Here is a 25,740-nt window from a genome sequence, read left to right as displayed (position 1 = left end):
TCACCCAAGAACTCTATGGGTGGGAACTAATCAAGAGCCTCATGTTTATGCCATGGGGACATCAGAGATGGGGCCAGCTCCTCTGAAGTGACAGTGAGCCCGGTGACCTGGAATGCACCTCAGGCAGTTCTTAGACTCTTGCTCTGGCCCTGTTGTCCTCTCACCCTCCAGCTGCAGCTCATCTGGAAAACCAGGTGAGCAGGCCCAGCCCTGAGCCAAGGAGGCCTGGTGATTACATCAGCAGGCGCAAACAGGCAGGCGGAACAGGGACCCACGTCCCACGGGGGCTGGCAACAGTTCCATCTGCCCCATGGAGTCTGTTTCATTCCCTCCTTCCAGCTTGCATCAGCCTTTTACAGCTCCGTGTCATCACAGAGCAGGCCCAGTAGAGGCGGGAGTCTGCCTTGGGACCCTGGCAACCCTTAGGCTGTCTATCAATATGTTAGCCCAAGGCAGGCATGATTGCATGCCTGAAATCCCAGCACTCAGAAGGCAGGAGGATTGCTGCAAGTTCAAAGCCACCTTGGCCTACATAGCAAGATCCCTCTCTCAAAAACAAAAAAACAAATGCTGTTAACCAGCACCCTGGCACCCCTTTGAGGGCCACTTCTCTATCTTCTAGAGGCAACAAGTAAAATCGGCAGCTGACAGGGCAGCCCAGATGAGAAAAAGCTTCCAACTTCTGAATTCAATAAGCCCAACATCTTGAAATTGACAGAGCAAATTAAAATGATCCCGTTTCCCAGCTGGGAAAGTCAAGGCTCTGTGAGAAGTGGACTCTGAGACAGCCATGATCCAGACAGCACCAATGGCTTCCAGACCAAGAAGGACATAGGATGGTGGGAGCCTGGAGATGAGAAATTTCTACATTTGTAAGGCATAAGAAGCCGATGCCTGCTTCACGGAGGAGGAGGAGGAAGAGGCCATGCCCACACATGTATGACATTCTCAAATAATGAAAACTATTTAAAAACAGTAAAAACCAAACCAATCAACAACCAACCAAACATACAAAAATCAAAACAAAACAGAAAAAAAAAAAAAAAAAAAAAACAAACAAAAAAAACAAGTTATCAACTGCAATGGTGGGAATGGAGTTGTTTTTATTTTCATATTTGTTTTCCCCAAACCATTCTTAATGTCAAGGGTGTGATTACCTTTATAGTCAGAATGGACCCAGAAAAGTTTCATTAGAAGCAAATGAAAGGTTTTAATTTACCTATTTCTATGGTGTCAGGGATTGAATCCAGGACCTTATACATGCTAGGCAACGCATGCTCCACTGATGAACTTTGCTCTTGTGTGCACGCACACGCACGCACACATGCACTTGCACTCAAGAGCGCCCAAAGGAGAAATTGTTAAAACAAACTCCCTGCTATGGCCCTGGGGCTCTACTGTTCCTGTGCGATGTGATCTAAGGCCAAAACACACCCTCTCTGGTCCCTGTTTCCAAGGCCAATGATCAGATAAGTTCTGAGAATCCTGTTCCTGTGGCCCAGGCACTCCCCTGTACCCCAACTGCCACCCTGATTCCAAAGAAGCTGGCTAGCATAGCCAGGGAAAAGCCTACACCCCCCCCCCCCCAGTGGGCCCAGCTACACAGATAGAGTTTGCTTTATAGTAACCTAGCTACCTAGCTTTAGGGCCCCGTATACCAAGGACACAGTAGTGTGAGTTTGAGAATGGCTGGTGAAGGGGGGTTTGGCTCTGAATGCCCTGAATTCACAGCATTGGGGCTGAGGTGGCTTCCCAAGAGCCAGGAACCAGGGGAAGGGCTGCATTCCAAAGAGGCCCTGAGGTAGAGGTCTGGGAGGGGTGTCCCAGGGACTGGAAACAGCCTGATGGCTCTAGAGCTGGAAGGCGAGTGAACATCTGAGGTGGGAGTAGAGCGCCTCCAGGGGTCAGAGCAAAAGCCTCAAGTGCAATGGGATTAGGTCTGGCAGGGCCTGCAGGTTGGGAGGCGGCAGGAAGGATGGATCTTTGCCATACTGTCTGAAGCATCAGGTGGTTATCCACATCATTTGGGTCCATCCAGTGTGGGGGAGGGGCCGTGGGGGTGAAAGAAGAGAGTACCAGAAATACACTTCCCACCCTGTGAGCAGCTGAGTGATTGGTGGGGGAGCTGCCATCGCCTGAGAAGGAATAGCAGAATTAGCATAGTGACCCCAAGGATGAATTCTCTGTCCCAGCCAGGCTAGGGTTCTGATGACTGGGGAGATGGTAATGGTCAGAGCCTATTTGGCTGAAATATCCACAAACAGGTCTGGAGCATGGGAAGGTCAGGCCAAGAGGAAGGGAGCTGGGCTTGAGACTGAGGCTTCTGAGGAGTCGGACACAGCTGTCCCGCTGTCCCCCTGTCCCCCTGTCCCCTGTGATCTTGGTTGCATCCCTTGACTTTTTGAGCCTCATTTTCTGGCCCTGTAAAATGGAGCACCAAGGCACGATTGTTGCATGGCTGCTGTGTGTGGTACCACAAAGGTTTTGAAATGCTGTCAGTGGGATCAAAGGTCATTTTCTGGAAGAGGTTGCCTGAGGGGCCTTGGTTCCCTTATCCAACACAGAAGGAAGTAGAACTGTCTTCAGGGCTCTGCCCTACCAAATCTGACACTGAAGTTGACTGTAGAGGTGTCCAGGGAGACCAGGGTTCATGGATAGGGTTTGGAGTGGGGGGAGGGGCAGGCAGCATAGCTTCCTCTTGTGACCCAAGGATTGTGTGTCACCCCCTACTCTGTGAGTAGCATGAGCCTTGGAGGGAGCCCTCAGAGGAGCATCTGAACTACCCCCCAGCCCCCCAATCAGGTTGCAAGTTCCTGCCCCATTGGCCCGTTTGGCAAGGCTACTTCCTGTGGGCACCACAGGAAATGATATCATGACCACAGATGGGTCTGTGGAGGGTGTAGGAACAGGGCTGAGTGAGAAGCCTTCTTTGTTAGGAGTAACTTGGTGTCCTCCAAACTAGCCAGCCCCCATTTGTCATCAGTAATGGACATTATAATGGCCTCTGAGGGGGACTGCAGCCTGAACCCCACAGAAGCCAGGGCCAGATGGAGGCAGGGCTTTGTGTCCAAGGAGGGGCTAGCCTGTGGGGTTTGTGTTTTTAAAACATAATAATAAGTTGGCTCGTCTCCTCCAGCTCTGCCCGCTCCCCACCGAGCACAGTGGCCGCAGTGAATGGGAGAGATTTTCCATGCAGTGGGAAGCAGGGCTGTGAGAATTAGCCAGTATCCAGAAACCGAAGAGCCACTGTGATTACTGATGATAAACTGTGCCCAGCGTGGGGCAGCTCTGTGCACACCTCCCTTACCCCCTCCTCCCCTCCCTGTCCTGTGCCAGGCAGCCCTGGACACATGGTCCTGCTCTGCTGTAGATGCCTAGAACTGTGCCAGGGTCCCTCGGCCCCAGGGACAAAGGCCGGCAATGGAGGTGCCAAGACCCTCCCACCAAGTGCAGCTTTGTACTGGGACCTCCATCCTGGGAGCAAAGTCTGAGCTCGAAATGGATTGGTGGGTGTTTATATTGCAATGTGGGACAGTGGGCAAGTACCTGCATCCTGCCACAGCTGGGCGTCTTTCTGAATCGTCTTTCTGAATCGTCTTTCCTGAGCTAGACACAGAACTCTGGTCTGGCTGGGTTAATTCGCTGTGTGATATTGTTAGTTGTGCCCCTTTTCTGAGCTGGTAACATGCAGGACTCCTTTAAGGGATTCGGGTGACGGTGGACCAAGGAGCCTGGAGCTCAGGTCTCCAGATCCTCCCTCCCCCCCCCAGGCCAGGAGCAGCACCATTGTTTTCAAGGCAAGTTTTCATCTAGTTCCTTGGGTAAGTTTTATGGCAGCACTCTGAAGTTAGCAGGCCCGAGTGGCAAACCACCTTCTCTGATCTCCTGGTTCAGACTGAGGATTTGAACCAAGTCAGGGGCCTATGGACAACCTGCCCATTACTGCCCAGCCAGAGCCTGGGGTCAAGGTCACTACAGGAGAAGCAAAGCTATTCTCCCTTCAGCAAAGCAATTAAGTATTCTTGAGCAACTGGGTAGGTGGGTGTGCCTGTAATTCAAGCACTCAGGAGGCTGGGACATAAAAGTGACAAGCAAGCTTGAGCAACCAGGGTCGGTGGCACTCAGGAGGCTGAGGCAAAAGGATCACAGATTTGAGGGTAGCCTGGTCTACAGAGCGAGATCCTTTTAAAGGAAGGAGGAGAGGCAGCCTGGCGGTGGTGGCGCACACCATTAATCCCAGCGGAGGCAGATGCATCTCTCTTGTGAATTCAAGGCCAGCCTGGTCTACAGAGTGGGTTCCAGGATAGCTAGGGCTATACAGAGAAACCCTGTTTTAAAAAACCCAAAAGGAAAAAAATAAAAAAGGAAGGAAGAAAAGAAGAATAGAGTGCTTAGTCTGGGACCTCTGGGAAGCTGGCCCCTAGTGTCTTAGGTCCTGGCATAGTTGGAGCCCATGTCTTTACTGCTGGCACAGCCCAGTCCCAGCTCCCGGGGAGAAGTCTGTGGACTAAAAAAAAATCTTGCCAACCCCACTGTCCTTCTCCAACAGGTACCCTGACATGAGCACTGAGGTCCCTCGGAAGAGCTAGGGACATCCCTTTCCTCCAGAACAGTCACTAAACTGCTAAGGCGCCTCGGATCTCCAATAGATAGTGCCTGCAAGGCCCACTGGCCCCACACCTGCCTGTGTGTCTGTGACCAAGAGAATAAAGACCTTGTCAACAGGGGAACAACAGGGTGGTGGGAGGACTCAACCCTGGCCTTAGAGATAGGAGACAAAAGAGAGGTGAGAATCTGGGGGGGGCTGAGATCTCCGGAGGTGGGGCAGCTATGGGACCTCCAAGATTAATGTCATGAGGTTATGTGACCTCCAAGGTTAGTGTCGTGACTACAACAGCCAGCCAGTGGCATCTGTGGGGAACTCTTAGTCCGTCAAAGCAGCCCAGGAGAGGAGGGTCTCCCCAGGGTCCTTGGGAGTATGTGTGTGAGTTAAAATTGGTTGAGGAGTCGGGGGAAGGGTGGCACAGAGCTACCCCCACAGAGCTCTCATCTCCCGTAGGAGAGAGGCTTGGATGGTGCCCATCTGTGATCCCAGCACCTGGAAGGTGGACCTCAGAGGGACCTAGAGTTCAAGGCACATTTCTCATGTAGTCCCTTGGGTGAGCTTCCTGGCAGCACCCTGAAGTTAGCAGGCAAGAACTGAGGCCCGAGAGACAAACCACCTTCTCAGATCTCCTGGTTCAGACTGAGGATTTGAACCAGGTCAGGGGCCTCTGGGCAACCTGTCCACTTCTGCCCAGCAGGAGCCTGGGATCAGCCTCACCTACTTTCTGTGAGCCTAGCCTGTGCTTGACACCAGATCATATCCATTGGGCATAAAAGCCCCTGTAAGACAGGGAGACTAGGACCCTGACTTGGGGGTACAATTCCTGTGTGTGTGTGTGTGTGTGTGTGTGTGTGTGTGTGTGTGTGTGTGTACATATATGTATATGTGTGTATATATGTATGTATACATACATATATATGTGTGTGTATATATTTTTATATAAATATATGGGTAAAAATTCCCAAATATATATATAAATCATGGGGAAACGGTAGCAGCAGAAGCCATCAGCCAGCTCACTGTTTCAACACTAGCATTCCCTGGCTCTCCTTTAATTGACTGTGTCACTGCAAAGCTGGGTTTTGGATACCAAGAAGTAAGGACTCTGTGACAAATAGTGAGGGGGACAGTGCATACTCTGCTCTCTACTCAACAGGTGCACACATGCCGTCCCAGTTAGTAAGTTGTGGAAGTGAGATTAAAAAGTGTGTGTGTGCCGGGCATGGTGGCGCACGCATTTAATCCCAGCCCTCGGGAGGCAGAGGCAGGTGGATCGCTGTGAGTTCGAGGACAGCCAAGGCTACACAGAGAAACCCTGTCTTGAAAAAAAAAAGTGTGTGTGTGTGTGTGTGTGTGTGTGTGTGTGCGTGTGCGTGTGTTGGAAGTGAGGATCCGTAGACCCACATATGAGAAATGATGTGAAGAGTTTGTTTCTCTGAGCCTAGGTTACCATACTTAAGATAATACTGTCCAGATCTTGCCTTTTCCCTCCGCATTTCCTTTTCTTTGTGGATGGATGCAGTTCTACTTGTGTGTGTGTACCAGTGTGTACCACGTTCTCACTATCCAACTGTTGATGGGCACCTGTGCTGATTCCATTTGTTTCCTCACTATTGTGAGTAAAGTGCTGGTGAACATGGATGTGAGATTCTAGGTGCTTTTCCAAGTGGCGACTAAGCTTTTAGGAATAAATTCATACCAAATTCCTTGAGTCTGAGTATATAATTCCTTGCTTGCTGGAATTCTTTGTGGTCTTGTGATACCATTAAAATGGACTGATCTGCTAAACTGACTGATCTGCTAACTACTAGAACCTATAGGTGGCCCTGTTGAGGTGATCTCAAGGTGTATATCAGGGGGGCTAGGAAATATTCTCTTAGCAGGGGAGGCAAAGTAGCTCCCAGGAACCCTAAGTACTTCATCCTTGGCTGGTACCTGGTTGAGGCTACCACACCTGGACTCCTGCTGCACCAAGACCTGGGGCAGGGGAGGGGCGCAGCCTGCATGTTCTGTTTCTTGGGTTCAAACTTTAGCTCTGCTGTGTGATCTTGAGCAACTTGATCAACGTCTCTGAGCCTCAATTCCTTGAAACTTTAGCTCTGCTGTGTGATCTTGAGCAACTTGATCAACGTCTCTGAGCCTCAATTCCTTCTCTTTAAAATGAGGACAACAGAACACACCTAAATGGTTGCTGCAAGAATGCAGTACCTGGGCTGGAGAGATGGCTCAGAGGTTAAGAGCACTGACTGCTCTTCCAGAGGTCCTGAGTTCAATTCCCGGCAACCACATGGTGGCTCACAACCATCAATAATGAGATCTGATGCCCTCTTCTGGCCTGAGGGTGTACGTGCAGGCCAAACATTGTATACATAATAAATAAATCTTAAAAAAAAAAAAAAAAAAAAAAAAAAAAGAATGCGGTAACTGCTTGTGTAGGCATTTGGCCATGAGTACTTACCAAGTGCCAGGCCCCCTTCCAGACCATCATGTGATCTTCATTGCAGTCTGACAGGAGGCTGGTGTTCCCTTCTCAACTTTCCTCAGCAACAAAAGAACAGAACACCCATCAGGCACACTGTCAGGGTCACATAGAAGATGGATTTACATCCCACTGCCTGGCTTCTTTGCCCACTAAAGCCGGTATCTTTTGTCCAGGTCTTCTCTCCCAAAATACCCCAGTCTTAGGAGAATCTCCTGGTGTACAGAGAGAAAGAACAGACATACTTTAAAATCTGGTCTTAAAGAACTGTGTGTCACCTGCCCCTCTGCCTACAGGGGGAGTCCTTAGGGTCACACAAAGCCTTTGGCCTGAAGGACAAGTGCATGATCCCTGTCTAGGTTTCCCAGGACCCCCGCTGCCTCTACAAACACATGGCTGGTGGGAGGGGACACACACACAAACACACACACACACACACACACACACACACACACACACACACACACACACACACACACACACACACACACACACACACACACGCCACCCTGCACCTGATTCTGCTTTCCCAGGAGTAGTAAGCACAGAGCACAGGCCCCCCACTGCTTGTCCCGAGCTGCCGCCTGATTGTTCTGCATTTGTGATGTAGAGCCAATTTTTCTAAGTGAATTGTGACCAATCATGGGCCTGGCCTGCTTTTCTTTCTTCCTGTTTGTCTCACCTCCCAAGGTGCTGTTCTTTCCAGGGACACAGGCTTTTCCACCAGGTCCTGTAGGGGAGGAGGTGGCCACCCGCCTAGCTCTGAAGGTTCTCCTCTGTCCTGCTAAGGGTGTGAGCCTGGAAAGAGGCTGCAGGATGCTCAGAGCTCTGGGCTTGGCACTACTACCCCATCCCAGGAGGTCCAGGATGCCTCTGTGTCAGGGGATGGAGAGGGCGGTGGTGGCTTTAGTGCAGACCTGGTCTGGTTTGTGCTTCAGGTTTCACCGTCAGGGATGACTGAAGCCAGGCAGAGCCAGGGCAGGAGACTTGGGCAGGCCCAAATGGGTGTGTCCTCACCTCTGGCCTCCCTGACTTCTCCAGATAGAAGGGAAAAGGACCACTAACATCCCAGAGCTGGCCAGGCCCCTTACAGAGGTGGGATGGGGAAGCTTCCGGCTTAGGAGATCTTGTATGGGTGATGGTGCGGGTCCCCAGGGTGAGAGGTGTCTAGCCTAAACTTCATGGTACTCTCCGTCTGCCCCCCACAGGCATTGACTCAGGTGGCCAGGTGCTCCCAGACTCCCTCCCATCAGCCCCTGCAGAGCAGCTGCCTCACTTCCTGCAGGAGCCACAGGACGCCTACATTGTAAAGAACAAGCCTGTGGAACTGCGCTGCCGCGCCTTCCCCGCCACACAGATCTACTTCAAGTGCAACGGCGAGTGGGTCAGCCAGAATGACCATGTCACACAGGAGAGCCTGGATGAGGCCACAGGTGAGGCCAACCCTGCCTGGGCTCCTCAGAGATGCCACACAGCCAGGATGCCCCTCTGGGCATCAGTGTCCCTCAAATTGCCAGGAGGGGCTCCCCCACCCTCTCATACAGTGACCGTCTTGCAGTTGCGCACCAGGCAAGATTAGACACTGCAGCCGGGTGGTGGTGGCGGCGGCGGCGGCGTACACCTTTAATCCTAGCATTTGGGAGACAGAGACAGGCGGATCACTGTGAGTTTGAGGCCAGCCTGATCTATAAAGTGAGTCCAGGACAGCCAAGGCTACACAGAGAAACCCTATCTCAAAAAAACAAAAAACAAACAAACAGACTAACAAAAGATTTCGATACTGCTGGTGTCCTGTCATAGCTTCCTGTTAGGGGAAAATGGCATCGTTTCCCAGTTCCGTTCATGTTGTGTTTCCTCGGCAGGCAGAAGTTGTTCTTTGCATTAAAGAAAAGATTCACATGTGTTGTGTGACCCTTGTCAAGACACATGGGACCAGAAGTGTTTCAGACTTCAGAATATTTTAGACTTTTAACTTGCTCAGATTATGAGTCAGATAGTACCTCTCCCCCAGCTAAGAAAAAGTGGATCGCTGTGAGTTCGAGGCCAGCCTGGTTTACAAAGCGAGTCCAGGACAGTCAAGGATACACAGAGAAACCCTGTCTTGAAAAAACAAAAACAATGGGCTGGAGAGATGGCTCAGAGATTAAGGGCACTGACTGCTCCTCCAGAGGTCCTGAGTTCAATTCCCAGCAACCGCATGGTGGCTCACAACCATCTGTAATGTGATCTGATGCCTTCTTCTGGCCTGCAGGTGTATGTGTTGGCATACCACTGTATACATAATAATAAAATAAATCTTTAAGAAAAAACAAAAACAAAACAAAAATTGAGATGAGTGGCTGAGGTTGTAGGTCAGTGGTAGGGTGCTTGCCAGTATTAACAGGGCACTGGGTTCAGTCCCCTACATGGCAAAAAAATAAATAAAATAGAAAGGAAAATAAAATATCAAGTTGGCTGGCAAGATGGCTCGGTGGGTAAAGGCGCCTGTCTAACCTCAGTTCAAGTCTCTGTACCTACACAGTAGGAAACTAACTCCAAAACACTGTCCTCTGACTTCCAGAGGTGCTGTGGCACACATGCGCCCACACCTGCAGGTGTACGTGCGTATACACATGCATGTGCACGCACACACACACAATAATTAAATGTAAAAAAATATTCTAAATAACATTTCACTGGGCAGTGGTGGTACACACCTTTGATCATAGCACGGGGGAGGCAGGGGCAGGTAGATCTCTGAGTTCGAGGGCAGCCTGGTCTCTACATAATGAGTTCCAGAACAGCCAGGGCTACACAGAGAACACTGTCTCGACAAAACAAACAAATGAAACATAAATAAATAGTAAAATTTCATTTGGGGGAAATGTTTTGGATTGCAGATTGAGGGTGCTCTGTCCTGTAAATATTCCGTGAATGGTCAAGCAAGTGGTACCAGAGCGGAGCCCAGACCCTAAGGGAGGAAGGACGGTGACTTGAACCTTGGCGTGGGAGGAGGCAGAAGGGCTCACCCTGCTGCGTGGCAGAGGTTCAGCTCTGACATGGCCCACAGGCTGGCAAGCACCAGTGCCCCTGCCTCAGTGAGGGGCCCTGTCACCAGGCCCTGTCTGTGTGGGAGCCCTGGGTAAACTGCCTTTCCCAGAAGGTGTTAGGGCTAGAAAGAGCTGGAGTACAGATGCCCCTGTCCTTGACGTAGGAGAGCCCATCAGCCTGAAGCCAGGGCTGCTCCAGCCCTGTCAGCCAGCCTGGCTCTTCCTTCCTCTCCCTTTCCCATTTCTTTCCCTTAGTCATGCCTGTTGCTCCCTTCTCAGTCTGTGTCTCTCCTACTTTCTTTTCTTCTGATCACCCTCGACCTTTTCTCTCCTTCATTTTCGGCTTTGCCTTGAAAAGCCCTGATTTCAGGCCCACCCGGCTAGAAGTGAAGCCACATCCCAGATTCAACCACCGCTGAGCCTCTGCTCCCGAGGTTCAATACTGAGGGCTTCTAAAATAAAAGACTTGAAATCCCATTCTCATCTAAATTCTGAGAAATAGAAGAATTAGGAAAAACAAACAAACAAAAACCAAAGCAAGTATGATAGACTGTTGGCCTATGGAACGGCTGTGGGATTCTGCAGGAGAGCCAACGGCTTGAGAAATGAGGTGGTTGGTGTCTTCCCTCGCCACTGAGGACCAGTCCTCTCCCTCCCAGGCTTGCGGGTACGAGAGGTGCAGATCGAGGTGTCACGGCAGCAGGTGGAGGAACTCTTCGGGTTGGAGGACTACTGGTGCCAGTGCGTGGCTTGGAGCTCTTCAGGAACCACCAAGAGTCGCAGAGCCTACATCCGAATTGCCTGTATGTTACCCGACCCCATCTCTTTAGTGATGTCAGAGAAATGCCCTCCACAGCATGTGCATGCAAGACCACACGAGCTCCTAGACCTAGAGGCCAGGCCTCCTCAGGCTCCAGGGTTTCCAGTAGCTCATGCCACCTGCAAAAGGAAGCTGGAAGCTTCCAGGCAAGGTCCCAGAGACAGGGTAGAGACCCTGTTTCCCAGGTGAAGGCATCCTGTAAACAGTTCCTTGGGTATGCCCTGCCCCTTGGTGGCCATAGTGGGCACTGCACACTCCCATCCAACATTCACTTGATATCCTTGGAATTCTTCTCCTCAGACCTGCGCAAGAACTTTGACCAGGAGCCTCTGGCAAAGGAGGTACCCTTGGATCATGAAGTCCTCCTGCAGTGCCGTCCACCAGAGGGGGTGCCTGTGGCTGAGGTGAGGGGGGCAAGGCCAGCCAGCAAGTCGGCCAGCCAGCAAGTCGGCCAGCCAGGGCATTTACCAGCAGCTGGGATATAGCAGCCTTCAGACTGCCTGTGGTTCTGCCTTCTGAACCCCACTCATACCAGACCCCACCCAGCTCTCCAGCCTCACAGGAAGGGGACCCCAGGGCTCTGTGGGAAGACCCCAGCTCTAGTCTTTGACACTCCCGCTCAATGTAGGCCCAAGAAACTACACTTATAGATACCACCAGGTTTCAGTGCGCATGTCCGGGTGCCCCCTCCATCAGCTAGAGACCACCTCCTCTGTTTCCCCACTCACACCTACCCTGGTCTAGGAGTTCAAGGGGAACATGTGGCCTTGAAACAAAGGACTGGGCTCTTCTACTTGTGCCTTCCTGGGCAGTGGGTACAGTGGGCTCCTAGGTAGTGGTCGCCGCCTGTTGGGCTTTGGTCTCCTCAGCAGCCCTGAAGTGTGGACAAGGCCACCCTTTAGAGATGGGAGGGATGGGGTGACCACCTAGGTTATGCCTGCTGGTGAGTAGAAGATCTGGGGCTCCTGCTGCGGGAGCTGCAGCCTTTAGGAACTTAGGGTGCGGTGCAGCTGATACTAGCAGCCTATGCTTGCCTGAGCCCAGCATGTCACAGTCGCCCCAGCCCCATAGAGTGGGTGCCGTTCAGGTTCCATCTTACAGTCGGTAAAGCTGAGGCCCTGGGTCTTTCACTCAGCTGGTAAATGAATAGACACAGGCAGAGCCAGCTATCCTAGTTATGCTTGGACATCCCACCTCCGACCCATGCCCCCTGCCCCCCCCCACATGCCTCCCTCTGCAGGAAGCCCATTCCCAGTGTTAGCAGGCAGACAATGAGTCCTCACCATCACCCCCCCCCAACTTCCTCCACAGGTGGAATGGCTCAAGAATGAAGATGTCATCGACCCCACTCAGGACACCAACTTCCTGCTCACTATTGACCACAACCTCATCATCCGCCAGGCTCGCCTGTCAGACACAGCCAACTACACCTGCGTGGCCAAGAATATTGTAGCCAAGCGCCGGAGCACTACGGCCACAGTCATCGTCTATGGTATGGCGGGTGGGGTTGCGAGGTGGGGAGGTGCTTGCAGGGATGTGCAGTGGTTTATGACGGGTGTCCTCTCTGGTGGGAGCTCTTGGGTGCTGTGGGGAGGCCTAAAACAATACATCCCACCTACCCTGACCTCTAGGAGGTCGATGGGCCCCTGACCTGTATGGAGAGGCCATCCGGAAAGCTAAGTGGCCGAGTCAGGTACTCTGGGTCCCCAGTCAGGAGTACTCCCTGTATCTCAAGACCCTTTGGCCCCTCTAAAATAAAAAAAAGATGTGATTCTCCTGAGTGAGGCCCAGTGAAGGCTCACAGCCATGCACCTAAGACATTTGTCCACAGAGGTGCTATCCAGTTCTGCATACTGCTCTCTGCTATTTCCCTGGGCCCAAGGATGGAGGGAAGAATCTCAGCGGAGGTGGCTAGAATGTAGTAGGGAGTCCTACCCTGAGATTCCGTTGCAGGCCAAATCCTAGGGTACCCCATCACACACCGGGTGGCCGTGGTTAAGTGTCACCCCTCTCGCAACTTTCCTGGGTCACTGTACAATAGGCCAGGATTAGACAGTGACTTCCTAGGCCCTCTCAGGTGCTGATGGTGGCCTGTCAGTGCCCAGCCCCACAGGTGAATGGTTCCAATGAGGTGGCTGGGCTGGTATAGGTGGGTGATGGGCAGGAAATACCTGAAGGAAGTCAGATCCATGCTGACTGTATGATTGCCCCCCACCCCCCGCAGTGAATGGCGGCTGGTCCAGCTGGGCAGAGTGGTCACCCTGCTCTAACCGCTGTGGCCGAGGCTGGCAGAAGCGTACACGGACCTGCACCAACCCAGCCCCGCTCAATGGGGGTGCCTTCTGCGAGGGACAGGCTTTCCAGAAGACAGCCTGCACCACTGTGTGCCCAGGTAGGTGCCACAAGCCAACCCAGGCTCTTCTGCCTATGGGATGTGTGTAGACTTGGGGGCCGTATCTTCCCTTGAGCAGCAGAGCGTGCAGAACCCAGGTCTGCAGCATCCTCTGTGATCTCTAGTTTCGGACTCCGTCCCAGGCCACTAGGAAGCTGGAATCAGAGGTGGTGAGCTGCAGCTGGCTAGAGCTGAGTCTGGCTTCCAGAGCTGCTGGGGTCTCAGAGAGCTCTCTCCATGTATCTGTTGAGATGCCTGTTGGTCACAGACCCTCATCCTGTTAGGCTCCTTGCTGACTGTCTTGCCTACCTCTTCTCTGGATTTATCTGCTCCTTTGTGCTTGTCTTTTGGTCGTTCATATGTGACTGCGTGCTGCTTTCTCAACTGGGATTTGGTCTCTCTTTGTGCCAGTAACCTTGAGTGGCTTTGTGTTTATCCACTGAATGCATCTAACTGCCCCTAGCCTGGAACTGTGTAGACGTGGTGTTGTTTTACTGATGAACATGTACGTAGCCTGTGTGTGTGTGTGTGTGTGTGTGTGTGTGTGTGTGTGTGTGTGTGGTGTTGTTGTTGTTATCATCGCTGTGTGTTGTTGTTATTGTCACTGTGTCTGTGTTGCCATTTGAATGCATAACTCTGTGTACATGCCTGTGCTGTGCTCCCACAGTGGATGGAGCGTGGACTGAGTGGAGCAAGTGGTCGGCCTGCAGCACAGAGTGTGCGCACTGGCGCAGCCGGGAATGCATGGCGCCCCCACCCCAAAACGGAGGCCGTGACTGCAGTGGAACACTACTTGACTCCAAGAACTGCACCGACGGGCTGTGCGTGCAGAGTGAGTGCTCTTGAGTCAGGTGACAGACCCCTCTGATCCTGCCCAGCCTTGGGCCACTGTGCCCACCCTGTGCAGAGCAAGCCCATAGGGCCTCTGGCTGGCCCCCACTTCCGTCATCTCACCCATACCATGCCCCCATTACCTTCTCTGCCATCCTTTTCCTGTCACCTGTGTCATTGTCTTTCCCTTTATTTCCCTTGACAGATAAGAGAACTCTAAACGACCCTAAAAGCCACTGTAAGTCCTATTTCATGACTGTCCTCTGTTTTCTGGGGATCCCTGGCTCTCCTTGGCTGGCTTTCCATGGTGTGGGGTGCAAGGCAGGAAGAGTTGCTGTTATTTCCTCCTAGTACAGCTCCATGGAATTCCTGCATTTCATGCATGTTGCCACACTTTTGTCACAGCCGACTCTTGGCTGACAGAAAGACCCAGGACTCCCCCTTACACCCCTGATACGGAACAAGAAACTGTCTCAAAAGGAGGAAGAAATTTTGTCCAAGGAACAAACCAGGAAGTAGCAGAGCCAGGACTTGAACCCAAATATTTTTTTATTTTATTTTTTGGATCTTTGAGACAGGGTTTCTCTCTGTAGACCAGGCTGGCCTTGAACTCACAGAGATCTGCCTGCCTCTGCCTCCTGAGTGCTGGGATTAAAGGCATGTGCCATCACTGCCCGGTGAACCCAAATATTTTTGTGGCCAAAGCAGATAGTCTTAATCTTTGTCCCTCCTCTCTGGGACATGCCAGGAGACAGTGTCATGCCTGTCTACCTCTGTGCCCCACACTGTACCTCTAGCAGCTGGGCCACACTGCCCAAGTTACCCATGGTACCAGTGCTGCTGCCCTGACTCAGCTCCCAGAGGACCCCTCTCCTGCCCCAAGGGCCCTTGCTGCTGTGACAGCAATATCAGAGTAACACAGCCTCTTCTTCAAGCCAGCCTGTGGTAATTAAAGAACAATTTCAGATCATTCTGGAATCATAAAATCTGCAGGGAAGTCTTCAACCCAGCTCACTGGGAGGCCAAGGCCCGTGGCTGATTTAGAGGATGTAAATCACCAAGCAAGTGGCCCCCAGTGTGAGTGAGGACATTAGTGCAGAGCCAAGCTTGGAGAACAACCTGTTCCTGCTGGGACAGGAGCCTCCGGAGAGGTGGGAGGCCAGCCCTGAGGAAGAGTCTGTAGCGGCTCCCAGTATCCCAGGATGCTCTAGGGGAACCCTAGTGAGGTAGGAAGGCAGTGTTGAAAATGAGCGGGTTCTCAGGGCAGGAAGTCATGGCCTTCCATGCTACGAGGCATGGGTGTGGGCTCACCCAAAAATACAGAAGGTCAGCTGGAACTCAGGCTACTTCTCCCAGGGTTCCCGGTTTTTAATGAGGCACAGGTGCTTCTTGGAGCTCCCCAAAGAAATGAGGTCAAAGAGCAGCTATCTGACAGCCTCTATTTTGGCTGCACCTGAGATGGATAGTGTTACAGTCACTCACCACAGGTGGCCTTTAAAATTCACATTTCACTTAATTAAAACTAAATTCATTTAAAAAAAAAAAAAAAAAAAGCCCAGCTCAGTTGCACCAGTCGCATTTTAGTTTTCAGTAGCCACATACGTCTACTTGGGCACACAAGGGATGGTGCGGACAGGATATTCCCATCCTTCTAGAATGGTCTGTGGACCCTGCCTCTGCCCTTCCCACACATTCCATGCTGACAATGAGTACTCATTTGCAACTGACGCCCCCTGCTGGAGGAAGGAGGTGTAGCCATGGTGTGGCCTCCCTGGGTCCCCTCTTTCCTTTCACCCACCTGCTCACCACCTTTCCATCCATTGCTTCACCTTGTACACCACTCCTTCCACCCTCTGCACCTCCTATTCACTTCATAGCCGAGGCCCTTGGTCATATGGAAGTTGTAGGCATGGAGCGAGGCTTTGCCGTTTAGGTGGACCCTCACGTTTCCGAGCCTCACACCCCTGGCTCCTCAGCAATGAGCCACAACTGAGTTTGTGAATCAGAGTTTGTGAATCAGACCTGTTGGTCCTGTTACCTTCAACACTATACCAGGAGGGTGGGAGGTGGTGTGGGGCGGGGTGGGGGGTGGGGGTGTTTTTGGCAATTTATTGAGGAAGAGATGGTCTCAGAGGGTTAGTCTTGGCAGGCTAAGCTTAGAATCTATCTAGGTTTTTTTTCCTTGGGCCCACCCCTCACTTAACCTTCCTGCCCCTACAGTCCTGGAACCTTCCGGAGATGTGGCGCTGTACGCAGGCCTCGTGGTGGCCATCTTTGTGGTTGTGGCGATTCTCATGGCCGTGGGCGTGGTCGTGTACCGAAGGAACTGCCGGGACTTTGACACAGACATCACCGATTCCTCTGCTGCCCTCACTGGTGGTTTCCACCCTGTCAACTTCAAAACTGCAAGGCCTAGTAAGGACCTGGAGAAGCCTGGGGTAGCAGGAGTGGTTGGGTGGGGGGTGTAATATAGCTATCACCAGAGCCGGAGTCCTGTCAGCCCCCCAAAGTTCCCTGTGACAGACGGCAGCTGAGTCTTCTGTAGCTAGACACGTGGGTGGGACAGAAGGCCTGGAGAGAACAGAGTGGGCAGGGCCAGTATAGTGAGGAGTGGGGAAAGGGACTCAGACCGTCACACTCACCCCTGCAGGCAACCCGCAGCTCCTGCACCCATCCGCCCCTCCAGACCTGACCGCCAGCGCTGGCATCTACCGAGGGCCCGTGTATGCCCTGCAGGACTCGGCCGACAAGATCCCTATGACTAATTCACCCCTCCTGGATCCGCTGCCCAGCCTCAAGATCAAGGTCTATAACTCCAGCACCACCGGCTCGGGATCTGGCCTGGCTGATGGAGCGGACCTGCTGGGTGTCCTACCACCCGGCACGTACCCAGGCGATTTCTCCAGGGACACCCACTTCCTGCACCTGCGCAGCGCCAGCCTTGGTTCCCAACAGCTCCTGGGCCTACCCCGAGACCCCAGCAGCAGCGTCAGCGGCACCTTTGGTTGCTTGGGTGGGAGGCTGAGCATTCCCGGCACAGGTAGGTCCCTGGTTCCACTGCTCAGATGGGAAAGTGAAGCTTTCAGGAGATTATACATAGAGAAGTCTGGTAGAAGACCCGAGATCAGGCCTGCCTGGGCCTGTCTAGTCCAGGGAAGCCTTGGGTCAACCACTTGGAGGGGCCTCACTTCCCTTGCCAGATTGGGACACTGGCTCTTCCCTATTTTGAGTGGTAGAAGGGCCAGGGTGCCCATCCCAACTTGTAAAAGTAGCAGCCGGTGGGCTGGAGAGATGGCTCAGAGGTTAAGAGCACTGGCTACTCTTCCAGAGGTCCTAAGTTCAATTCCCAGCAACCACAGGGTGGCTCACAGCCATCTATAATGAGATCTGGTGCCCTCTACTGGTGGGCAGGCACACATGCAGGTGGAACATTGTATACATAATCTTTTTTTGAAAAAAAAAAAGTAGCAGCTGGCAGCCTTTCAGGGTTCTGTTCTGAGCCAGCATGAATAACACTGGGGCCTCCTGAGCCCCCATCAATGTTATAGACCCCTGTATTCCTGGGCAGACCTTTCCCTTCCCTAAGCTGGAGCCAGGCCCTACCTCCTCTTCCTGCTTTCTGATGACGTCCCTTTCTCCCTAGGGGTCAGCCTGTTGGTACCAAATGGAGCCATTCCCCAGGGCAAGTTCTATGAGATGTATCTACTTATCAACAAGGCTGAAAGCACTCTGTGAGTAGACACTCCATCCCTGACCAGGCAGCGCCCCCTCCTACTCTGCCCACACTGGGCACAGATGTTTCCATTTGCCCCTCGGAGCTTGGTCCCAATGCCCAGGGTCCCTCAGAGAAAGCATGTTCTGATGGGTAAAACCTAGCCACGGCAAACCCTCCTTATGTAAAGGGGATTTGTAAGTGATGATATTGCTTATGTCCCGTTGCTGTGGCCAATGCTCGGTAAGAACTTAAGGAGGTGGGGTTAATTTGGCTCCCCGTGGTGAGAGTACCCCACCCCCAGCTGTGGGTACAGGAGCATGAGGCATCCAGAGTCAGGAACCCCACAGGTTATGGTGCCCACATTCAGAGTGGGTTTCGCTCCTACTTAGACTTCTCTGGGAATACCCTCATAGACAGGCATGTCAGGGGTGTGGCTCCTCGGTGACCCTAAATCAGACACACACACACACACACACACACACACACACACACACACACACACACACACACCACCCCCAAATGGTTTTATTGTTTTCTTGAGACAAGATCTCCTCTAGCTCTGGCCTATCCTGGGACCCACTCTGTAGACCAGGCTGGCCTCAAACTTAGAGATCCACCTGCCTCTGCGTGTACAAGTGCTGGAATTAAAGGCGCACACCACCACACCCTTGAATTTTTGTGTGTGTGTTTTGTTTTGTTTTAAAGAAGGAAAAGAAAGAAACCAATGTTCTATAAAATCTCAGGCCTTTGAGACTGTGCAAAGCTTTGGTTAAGTCTGTTTTAATATTGTGACAGCAAAAACCTAGAATGTACTTCCTGATTCATGCTATATCTCCCCTTCCGGTCCCCAGAGGTCTGGCAGTCCCAGTGCATGAGGGGCAGAGGCTTGCCTCCTCGGCATAGGCCCTGGGTGGAGTTGGGGTTCTTCAGGAGTCGAGTGGGTCCCTGCTGAATGAGTACTTCCAGCCTTTGTTCACTGTCTCCCTCTGCCCCCCAAACCCAGCCCACTTTCGGAAGGGACCCAGACAGTATTGAGCCCGTCGGTGACATGTGGACCCACGGGCCTCCTCCTGTGCCGCCCTGTCATCCTCACTGTGCCCCACTGTGCTGAAGTCATCGCCGGAGGCTGGGTCTTCCAGCTCAAGACCCAGGCCCATCAGGGCCACTGGGAGGTGAGGTGCTAAGTGGAGTAACAGGCTCTCATTACTGTCCCTCTCTTGATGGGTCCCAGCCCGGATGACAACATCCTCTTTGTCCCCTGCAGGAGGTGGTGACCTTAGATGAGGAGACCCTGAACACCCCTTGCTACTGCCAGCTGGAGGCAAAGTCCTGCCACATCCTGCTGGACCAGCTGGGCACCTACGTGTTCACGGGCGAATCCTACTCCCGCTCTGCAGTCAAGAGACTCCAGCTGGCCATCTTTGCCCCAGCCCTCTGCACCTCCCTGGAATACAGCCTCAGGGTCTACTGTCTGGAGGATACGCCTGTAGCATTGAAGGTGAGAGCATGCCGAGGCGCTAAAGGGCTATCAACTCAGCCCATCAGTTGCTAGCACCCCTCTGCAGGTGCATGGTCCCTGCCGGGCTTCTCTCTGACACCAGCCTCCATCAGACAGCTGCTCTTACTTTCATCAAATATCAGAAGAGCACTGGACCCTCAGTCAGGGAGGGATGGGGGGCCCCAGCGCCTGGCTCTAGGGTAGAAGTGGGAGACAGGGAAATGAGGAGACTGAGAAGGTGAACCTCATACCTAAGCTCTGGATGGCAAGTTGTCACTCTGGGTAGAGAGGAGGAAGGACATTCGAGACCAACAGAACCACTTTCTGTGCACTTCAGCATTGTAAACAATGTAGGGCGCATGTATGTGTAACCATGTAAGTGAGAGAGGGCCGCAGCTTGTTAGTAAGCACGGGTCATGCCTTGTCATTGGGAAGCTGGGGCTAAGCTAAGCTCCAGACAGCAGACCAGGAGATGAGGCTGGACCTTGAGGTTGGTCAGAAGGATGGACAGACCAGGAACACATGGGATGAACAAGGCTAGCCCAGGCTTCTAGCAGACACAAAAGAAACTTCTAGCAGACACAAAAGAAATGCCAAGAAGACCAGAAGTGAGGTGGGGGTGGGGGAGTGAAGAGATGATGGGCAGAGATGGAAGGAGCTAACATTGGCTGATGTGGAGCCTAGTGTAGGCACCACCTGTTCTAAGTGCCTCAAAGCCACTGTCCCTTCCTCCCAAACGCTGTCCCGTTCCCAGTCTCATCCTAGCACAATACTAAGAGGGTTTGGAGAGCCGCCTCTCTTTGCCGTCCTCCCAGTGGCTCTCACGGTTCTTTCCAACACACCAGTGCCTCCTCCCGGCACCGAGTTGTGGACTCTCCTGGTCTCTCTGTCCCCGAGTCTCATGTGGCTTTCTTGGGCTACATGCTGGGGACTGATACAACATAGATGAAAAGGCCCCTGTGGGAGGAGAAGCATTCCCTGTGGGGACTGTGCTACCCTGACATTCCAAGAGGCCTCCAAAAGGGGGGCGGGCAGGCACTGCTGGGAACTCCCTGCAGCTGGATCTGGTGGCACTGGTGTCGGCTAGTGTTCATCTTGGCCAGAGGGTGGTGTGAAGGTGAACAGGGGAGTTGTCACGTTCTGGCCCGATTACGTTCTTTGCTTGTTCAAGCCCCATCTATTCACCCATCCACCTGCTCACTACCTTTTTACTCAGTATGGTGATACACTTGCTCAGTAAACAGCCTATGTGTCCACCCAGCTATTATCCGTCTCTCCACTCACTTATCTAACCTTCAAATATTCTTCTATTCATACACCTACTCATCTGTATATCCATCTATTTTTCTGTTTACCCACCTAACCCACACATCCATCCAGTGATCCCTCCACCCACCCACACACCCATCATCTTTGTGTTCGCCTATCCATATCGTCAGTCAGTATCCTACCTGCACATCCAATCCATCTATACATGTATCTTATTCTCCTTCCAACATATGGTCTCTATGTGTATCTGTCTATCTCTCTGTCCACCTATGTATCTATCCAGTTTATTGATTATCTGTTTATCTACTTATACACCTCATCAGTTCATCTATCTATCCAGCTATCTATAAATCCATTAATGGGATCATCCAACCTTTATCCGTCTATCCGTCCGTCCGTCCGTCCATCCATCCATCCATCCATCCATCCATCCATCCATCCATCTGGTTGTTCATCTGTCTGTCTGTCCACTTATTTATCCCATTAGTTGGTCAGTTGGTTGCTTGGTCGGTCTGTCCGACTGTCTGTCTGTCTGTCATCCACCCACCAATTTTTCACTCACCCACTTACATATCTTCCTATCCATTCATGAAACACCTTCTTAACTGGATCAGTGCAGGTCTGGCCCCAGACCAGCAACTTGTAGACTGTCAGGGCCAAGGACGACAAGTCCCTCCCACTGCCCCACCCACAGGAGGTGCTAGAGCTGGAGCGGACTCTGGGTGGCTACTTGGTGGAGGAGCCCAAGCCTTTGCTCTTTAAGGATAGTTACCACAACCTGCGCCTCTCCCTCCACGACATCCCCCATGCCCACTGGAGGAGCAAGCTGCTGGCCAAGTACCAGGTGAGTGCTGGGCCGGGGGGAACCACTACTCTATCCTTTGGGGTGAATCCCTCTTTCCCAGCTCTCTTATGCCTGCCTGGTCTCTGCACTCTACCATTCCCCATGTTCTCAGCCTCTCTCACACCTCCCCAATACATGCTCATCGCCTCCACATCCCCCTGCAGACTCTTTATACTGCCAGTTGCTGGTCTGGAGCCAGTGCCGTGTGAACAAATGCAAACCTGCAGACTGATTCTGCTCGTCACCGGTACTCAGGTTCCTCTGTTCCATCTTTCGCTGTATGCCACCATTGAGGCCCTACGTGTTCCAGCTTGCGTATGCACCCACAGTCAAGCTTCTGTCTTCCCCTTCCACACAGGCCTGCTTCTTAACTCCCTTCCAGCACCCAGACATCAGCACCACTGAGTTAGCCAGCCTTCGCTACTCTCATAGAGAGAGATTTGAACCTGCCCCCCGAGAGGCCCAGCCCTTCCCTAAGACTGGTCCCCACCCACCCACTTCTCTCACATGCCCAGTCTCACCTGTAGCCCTGACCACCTCTCCTACAGGAGATTCCCTTCTACCATGTCTGGAACGGCAGCCAGAAAGCCCTGCACTGCACTTTCACCCTGGAGAGGCACAGCCTGGCTTCCACTGAGTTCACCTGTAAGGTCTGCGTGCGGCAGGTAGAAGGGGAAGGCCAGATTTTCCAGCTGCACACCACGCTGGCCGAGGTGAGGGCCGGTGATAATGCCAGGGAGCTGAGGCCCTGGTACACGAGGACCTCACTTCCCAAGTAACAGCAGGGGCCAGGTCACTTTGAGTGAGCACTGTTCGCATGACATATAGTTGTCACGCCCTTGGAGAGAGAGTTATGATGGTCCCCTATAATGGTCCCCATGTGGAAGATGAGAGCCTTGAGGACTTGGGGCTATAGCTTTCTTGGTAGAGTACTTGTGTACCACGCATGGTGCCTTGGACTCCACCACCTAATAATCCCAGCACTTGGGATGCTGAGGCAGGAGAATAAGAAATTCAGATAGTCCCTAGTTACATTGTGAGGGACCGCCTGGCCTCCATGAGACCCTACCTCAAAAAATATTATGCATGGCCACTAGGCAAGGCTGGCTTTGAACCTGGCCTGTGGCTCCCAACCACTAAATCCAAACTGAGCCGCAGATAAAGCCCAGCCCCCTAAGGTGACCAGTGTAGTAGAAAACACCCGACACAGGTTTCTGGCCAGCTCTGCCCCAGGAAGGTTACCTGTCCTCTCTAGACTGTTTGCCACTTATATCACAGTTGGTCTTCATGGGCTAAGCCATGGCTATGACTCGTGGGGCTCCCTGGTCCCAAGGCTAAGTCATCATGTGGCTGTGACTGATCCCAAGCAAGATCACAGCTGACCTGGGACACTGGACAACCCTTGCCCTCCAGAAGTGGGCAGCTAGAAAGAACCGAGAGGAGATGCAGATGAGTGTAGGACCCAGAGCATCCTGGGTGCTGGGCAAGCACTCTGTCAAATACGTATAAGCTCTTAAGCACTACTCAGGCAGAAAGACTGGATGAGCTCCCTTCCAGCACGGTGGCTGTTTCACTCTCATTTCTACCCTTCCAGACGCCTGCTGGCTCCCTGGACGCGCTCTGCTCTGCCCCCGGCAATGCTGTCACCACCCAACTAGGACCCTATGCCTTCAAGATACCCCTGTCCATCCGCCAGAAGATCTGTAACAGCCTCGACGCCCCTAACTCACGGGGCAACGACTGGCGCTTGTTGGCACAGAAGCTATCCATGGACCGGTGAGTATCCCAAGCCACAATCACCCCCCACAGCCCTCGTCCTCAAGATCTGGCAGGGCAGTGGGGTGCATATCCTGGCAGAGCAAGGCTAGTTCCCAACTCAATGTTCCTTGTGCCATCATCTGTGACAGATCCACAGCTGGGTTTGTATGCACTGAGTCTGAGATCACTGTCCCTCCTCCCAGTGTCCCTCTCAGAGATCTGGCCTGGGAGCCAGGTGGGCTTTAAGTGACACTGTCACCACTCCCTAAGCCAGGCTCTTCCTTGCCTCTACCAAGGGCAGACCCAGCCCTGACGCCAGGTAGATGTCATCATCGGCGCTGAATGCCAGAGGTACATGGTGACCCTGCTAAGTGGCCACTTGCTAGAAGTTCTTCTCCACCAACCTTGAGCAGGTATATAGATGGCTCAGTCAGCGAATTGCTTGCTTCATAAACATGGGGGCCCAAGTCCAGGCCCCAGAACCCATGTGACAATGCCAGGCATGCTGACACTCATTGGCAGTCCCAGCACTGGGGAGAGAGAGACAGGAAGATCTCTGGGATTTGTTTAGCCAGCCAGTCCAGCTGAATAAGTGAGCTCCAGGCCAATGAGGAACCGTGTCTCAGATGAGGTGGTGTGGTATTCCTGAGACGACCTACACATACACACACATGAAATTCATTTTTTTTTTTAAGATATATTTATTTCTTACGTATACAGCAGTGTTTTTGCCTGCATGTACTCCTGTATGCCAGAAGAGGGCACCGGATCTTGTAGATGGTTGTAAAGAAGAGCAGCCAGTACGCTTAACCTCTGAGCCATCTCTCTAGCCCTAGAAATTAATTTTTAATAAGACGTCTAGTTACTAGAAATGGGAGGAGCTTGCATCGGTGGCTAAAGCTCTGCTCCGACCCTAGAGGAGCTTGTGCAACAGGATCAGGCCCAGAATGAAAACGAACGTCAACGAAGACCATGGCATGCCAGCTTGGAAGGTCTCTGGGGGTGGGGGGTGGGGCGCATCTGTTAGTGATGGTGGTGAGCAAGATGAGAGGGTGCCTTGGGTGAGCCTGGACCTTATCAGCGGTGTGAGGAGACACGGGAGTCAGCGCTTCCTCACTGTAAAGTTTCATCTAGCAGTTTAGAGGAACAAAGATGGAGCTCGGGCTGCAGTTTAAGAGGCTTTGGTCCTGCAGAGCTTTCACCACTGCTGTGCACTAAAGCAAAGCTGACCATTGTGGCGGGAGGCTAGGATGGAGCAGAGTCCCTTCAGAAGTAGACTTCTCCTCCCACCATGGCCTACCTTCCCACAGGCCCACCCTTAGCCAACAGTCTATTTAGATGTCACCTGCGTGTGCTTAGGATGTGTGTGTATGTAGTACGCGCTGCATGGAGCATGTGTGGAGGTCAGAGGATAAGCTCGGGTGCGAGGCTTCACCTTCCACCTTGTTTGAGAGGGTCTCTTTAATCTTCTGCCCTGTGTGCCAGGCTAGCTAGCCCAGGAGCTTCTAGGGGCTCCCCTGTGCTCCCTCCCACCTCACTCATGGAACACTGGGATGAGAGACATTTGTGCTGTGCATTTGACTTTCGTGTTGGCTCCAGGAATGTGAACTCACTTTTACCCACAGAAGTGTCTTGCCAGCCCTTACTCAGATTCTGATCCCTCCGGGGGTTTAATCTATTGATGAAGGCAGATGCTCAGGATGCTCAGGATACAGGCACCTGCTCAGAGTCCCGCCTCTAAACCCCTGCCTGGAGAAGATGGAGTGGGGTGGGGTGAGTCTTAAGGATACACTGACTTGCGTAGGGCCGCATAGCCTATAACTAGGGGACATGGGATTCAGACGCAAGTCTGTAGGACTCTGGAACCCACAGTCTTCCCACCACCTGGATCTTCCTACCCCATGGGCCGATCACCTCCAGGAAGCCAACGTTCCTTTTTCCTTCCATCAGGTACCTGAATTACTTCGCCACCAAAGCTAGTCCCACAGGGGTAATCCTGGACCTCTGGGAAGCTCAGCAGCAAGATGACGGGGACCTCAACAGCCTGGCCAGTGCCTTGGAGGAGATGGGCAAGAGCGAGATGCTGGTGGCCATGGCCACTGATGGGGACTGCTGAGTGCCTGTGACCACAGGCCTGCGGGGACCAGACCAGTAGGAGACAGTGCAGGGAGGCCTGGTAGCCTCTCCGTGGGGTTGTCCAGCCTCGGCCATCCCTGGCTCACAGGAATGGTCCCTTACCGATTCCCCTCCCTGCTGCAACCTTCAGACCACCACCAGCCTTAGAAAATCTCTGTGCTCTACTGCCGAGAGGCCGGGATCCTCTGCCCCACCGTCTCCCCAGCTCACACTGGGGTAGGCTGAGGTCTCTGGGGCAGCTGAAGGCCAGAGGCTTCCCCACCCTACTCCCCCCACACACACACAACATACCACCTTTAGCCGTGTGACTTTGGGGGCCCACAGGTTTCAGTTCTGTGTTCACATTGTCCTCGGCTAGGGACT

The 25,740-nt window shown here is 52.7% G+C and overlaps 1 protein-coding gene across 2 annotated transcripts in view; it reads left to right on the top strand.

Annotated features, from left to right (window-relative positions):
* The window catches only part of Unc5b (unc-5 netrin receptor B), a 65,958-nt gene extending 40,314 nt beyond the window's left edge, over positions 1 to 25,644 (top strand). Inside the window, exons 2-17 of one of the 2 annotated variants that reach the window (XM_051153104.1) lie at positions 8,294 to 8,518; positions 10,774 to 10,917; positions 11,235 to 11,338; positions 12,246 to 12,426; positions 13,159 to 13,326; positions 13,994 to 14,158; positions 14,363 to 14,395; positions 16,378 to 16,572; positions 16,808 to 17,197; positions 17,801 to 17,888; positions 18,876 to 19,044; positions 19,137 to 19,370; positions 21,334 to 21,483; positions 22,032 to 22,196; positions 23,078 to 23,259; positions 25,192 to 25,644. In XM_051153104.1, coding sequence (XP_051009061.1) covers positions 8,294 to 8,518; positions 10,774 to 10,917; positions 11,235 to 11,338; positions 12,246 to 12,426; positions 13,159 to 13,326; positions 13,994 to 14,158; positions 14,363 to 14,395; positions 16,378 to 16,572; positions 16,808 to 17,197; positions 17,801 to 17,888; positions 18,876 to 19,044; positions 19,137 to 19,370; positions 21,334 to 21,483; positions 22,032 to 22,196; positions 23,078 to 23,259; positions 25,192 to 25,357 — 2,759 coding nt within the window. In that variant the 3' untranslated portion in view covers positions 25,358 to 25,644. The remainder of the gene's footprint in view (positions 1 to 8,293; positions 8,519 to 10,773; positions 10,918 to 11,234; positions 11,339 to 12,245; positions 12,427 to 13,158; positions 13,327 to 13,993; positions 14,159 to 14,362; positions 14,396 to 16,377; positions 16,573 to 16,807; positions 17,198 to 17,800; positions 17,889 to 18,875; positions 19,045 to 19,136; positions 19,371 to 21,333; positions 21,484 to 22,031; positions 22,197 to 23,077; positions 23,260 to 25,191) is intronic. The other variant, XM_051153103.1, reaches the window with a different exon arrangement.
* The last annotated feature ends 96 nt before the right edge of the window (positions 25,645 to 25,740 follow it).

This window comes from Acomys russatus, chromosome 11 (assembly GCF_903995435.1).
Source record: "Acomys russatus chromosome 11, mAcoRus1.1, whole genome shotgun sequence".
NCBI classification, from domain to species: domain Eukaryota; kingdom Metazoa; phylum Chordata; class Mammalia; order Rodentia; family Muridae; genus Acomys; species Acomys russatus.
This window is presented reverse-complemented; position numbering and strand designations above follow the sequence as displayed.